General features: G+C 43.3%; 1 protein-coding gene across 1 annotated transcript; it reads right to left on the bottom strand.

Annotated features, from left to right (window-relative positions):
- Positions 1-946: 946 nt before the first annotated feature.
- LOC308324926 (histone H2B 1/2-like) lies at positions 947-1,373 on the bottom strand (the record flags this gene model as incomplete). The annotated part of the gene is made up of 1 exon (XM_080777271.1): positions 947-1,373. The coding sequence occupies one exon, from the start codon at positions 1,371-1,373 to the stop codon at positions 996-998; it is 378 nt and encodes a 125-aa protein (XP_080633397.1). The 3' UTR covers positions 947-995.
- Positions 1,374-2,121: the final 748 nt, after the last annotated feature.

The following is a 2,121-nucleotide window of genomic DNA, read 5'->3' as shown; positions in this document are numbered from 1 at the left end:
ATCATATGGCCATTGCGCATCACGGGGGAAACCTCATTTTTCCCCTCAGTGGTGAGAATGGGGTTAACAATGAAAATATATCTTGTCAAAATGAACAATGTAAAAGTGCTTCCAAAAACCTGCATGTTAGGAGGTGACGCCTACAGCCTGGCTGAGAATAACTTTACCCACTTCAATTCAAAGAATGCCATTATGGTCTGGTTCAGCAGCCGGGCTCTCAGTTCCACAACTCTGTTTGTCTCTCTCATTCTCCCATCATCGTCTTCAGGAATGTGTAGAAGATCACAAATACAGCATAGTAAGACCCAGTACAAATAGCCTGTATCCTGCATCACTAAATTGAGAAAGGATGCAATCATGTCACCCTCCAGGAGTCCTGGGATGCAATACTGTACTCTGTCGTCATTGAAGTCGGACACATGTCCCTGGGAAAAAAGACCACCCCGGGGCCCCGGCACCCATTACATTGAAAACCTATTTAAATCACTGAAGACACATTAAACACAAAATGTGCTTTGAAAGTTCAAATGTCCCGAGTGAACGGTTTGCCTGGCATGGGATGAGGTGCTGATCCATGATGATGTAGAAGCTGTCGATCTTGCTCTTCATGATTGAAGCGTATCGCATGGTAAATGGTGCATTTATATAGTGCCTTTGTCCAATGTGCTTTTATTACATTCACCCATAGCCAAATTAATCATATAGTGATGGAATCTGTAACTGCAATTATTGCAAATAGGTTAAAAGAATACAACTCACTTGATGCAGCATCAGGGTCACTTCCTGGGAGACCTGTGTTGCTGTGGGCATCATAGAAGTGTTCCTGAAAATTAGGGTTGGAATCGTGTTATTCCGAAGAGCGTCAATGACTGACCTGGAATAACTGGATTAGCAGTCTGTAAAGGCCATTTGCTTAGAGTATTTGGATAAACCCTTTCTTGGACAAGATGTGTGGTCCTTAAAAGGACCGTTGTGTTTAGAGCAGACAGAACAGTTTACTTGGAGCTGGTGTACTTGGTCACAGCCTTGGTGCCTTCAGACACGGCGTGCTTGGCCAGCTCACCGGGGAGCAGCAGGCGGACGGCGGTCTGAATCTCCCTGGATGAGATGGTGCGGCGCTTGTTGTAGTTAGCCAGTTTGGAGGCTTCACCGGCGATGCGCTCGAAGATGTCGTTGACGAAGGAGTTCATGATGCCCATGGCCTTGGAAGAGACACCGGTGTCAGGGTGGACCTGCTTCAGGACCTTGTAAATGTAGATGGCGTAGCTCTCCTTCCTGCCCTTTCTGCGCTTCTTGCCGCCCTTCGTAGCGGTCTTGGTGACGGCGCCCTTCTTGGAGCCCTTCTTGGGTGCTGGTTTCGCTACTTCAGGCATGTTTCTTTCTCAGTGGAACGAAGATAAGAAGTGATCTGTGAACGGAGTTGCACCAGTATTTATCGCACACCTATGCAAATTAAGTGTGCGACTCCCATATATTATTGGCTGATCTGATCCTGCCACAAAGAGGGTGGTGTCTTGTCTTTGTTCCTGCACACTGTTTTCCCGCTCGTACAACATGGTGAGGGGTTAAGTAAATTAAGAATGTACAGATATTTTGGGTATTTCCACATTTCCCCCTGATCTATCTAGATGTTCATTAAGATAGTGGCAATATTCCAATTATATTATATCATAATGAGTTAATGAATTGTTATTAATTGATGATAATAATTCTGCTCTTCTGTGCTTATAAAGCCAAAATAGAGAGCTGACAGTGGCAGGCTCACACAGGCTTACAGTGTTTTCATCCTCAATCTGCAGGTACATTATGTATTTGGTTATGGTTATGGCACACACTTTCACTGATACACTACTTCAATGCATATACCATGACAATAATGTGATGATGTGAGCAGACAAATGTGACTTTGGAACATGAATGATGTTGCATGTTGGCATGCATTATTTTACTTAAACTGGTGTGTACAGTAGACTATACTTTTGTATTAATACAAAAGTATTTGTTGTAGTGTCACATTATGGACAACATGGAGACTATAATGTATTTTATGGATACTACTTCATATGTATTCTTTTCAGAGCCACCCACACTTTCTTTCAATATATATTCAGCAAAGTTTCA

The sequence above is a fragment of the Protomyctophum bolini genome (assembly GCF_963924005.1).
Source record: "Protomyctophum bolini genome assembly, chromosome: 12".
In the NCBI taxonomy this organism is placed as follows: Eukaryota; Metazoa; Chordata; class Actinopteri; order Myctophiformes; family Myctophidae; genus Protomyctophum; species Protomyctophum bolini.
Note: the sequence above shows the minus strand (reverse complement) of the source record. Positions and strands in the feature narration are given on the sequence as shown.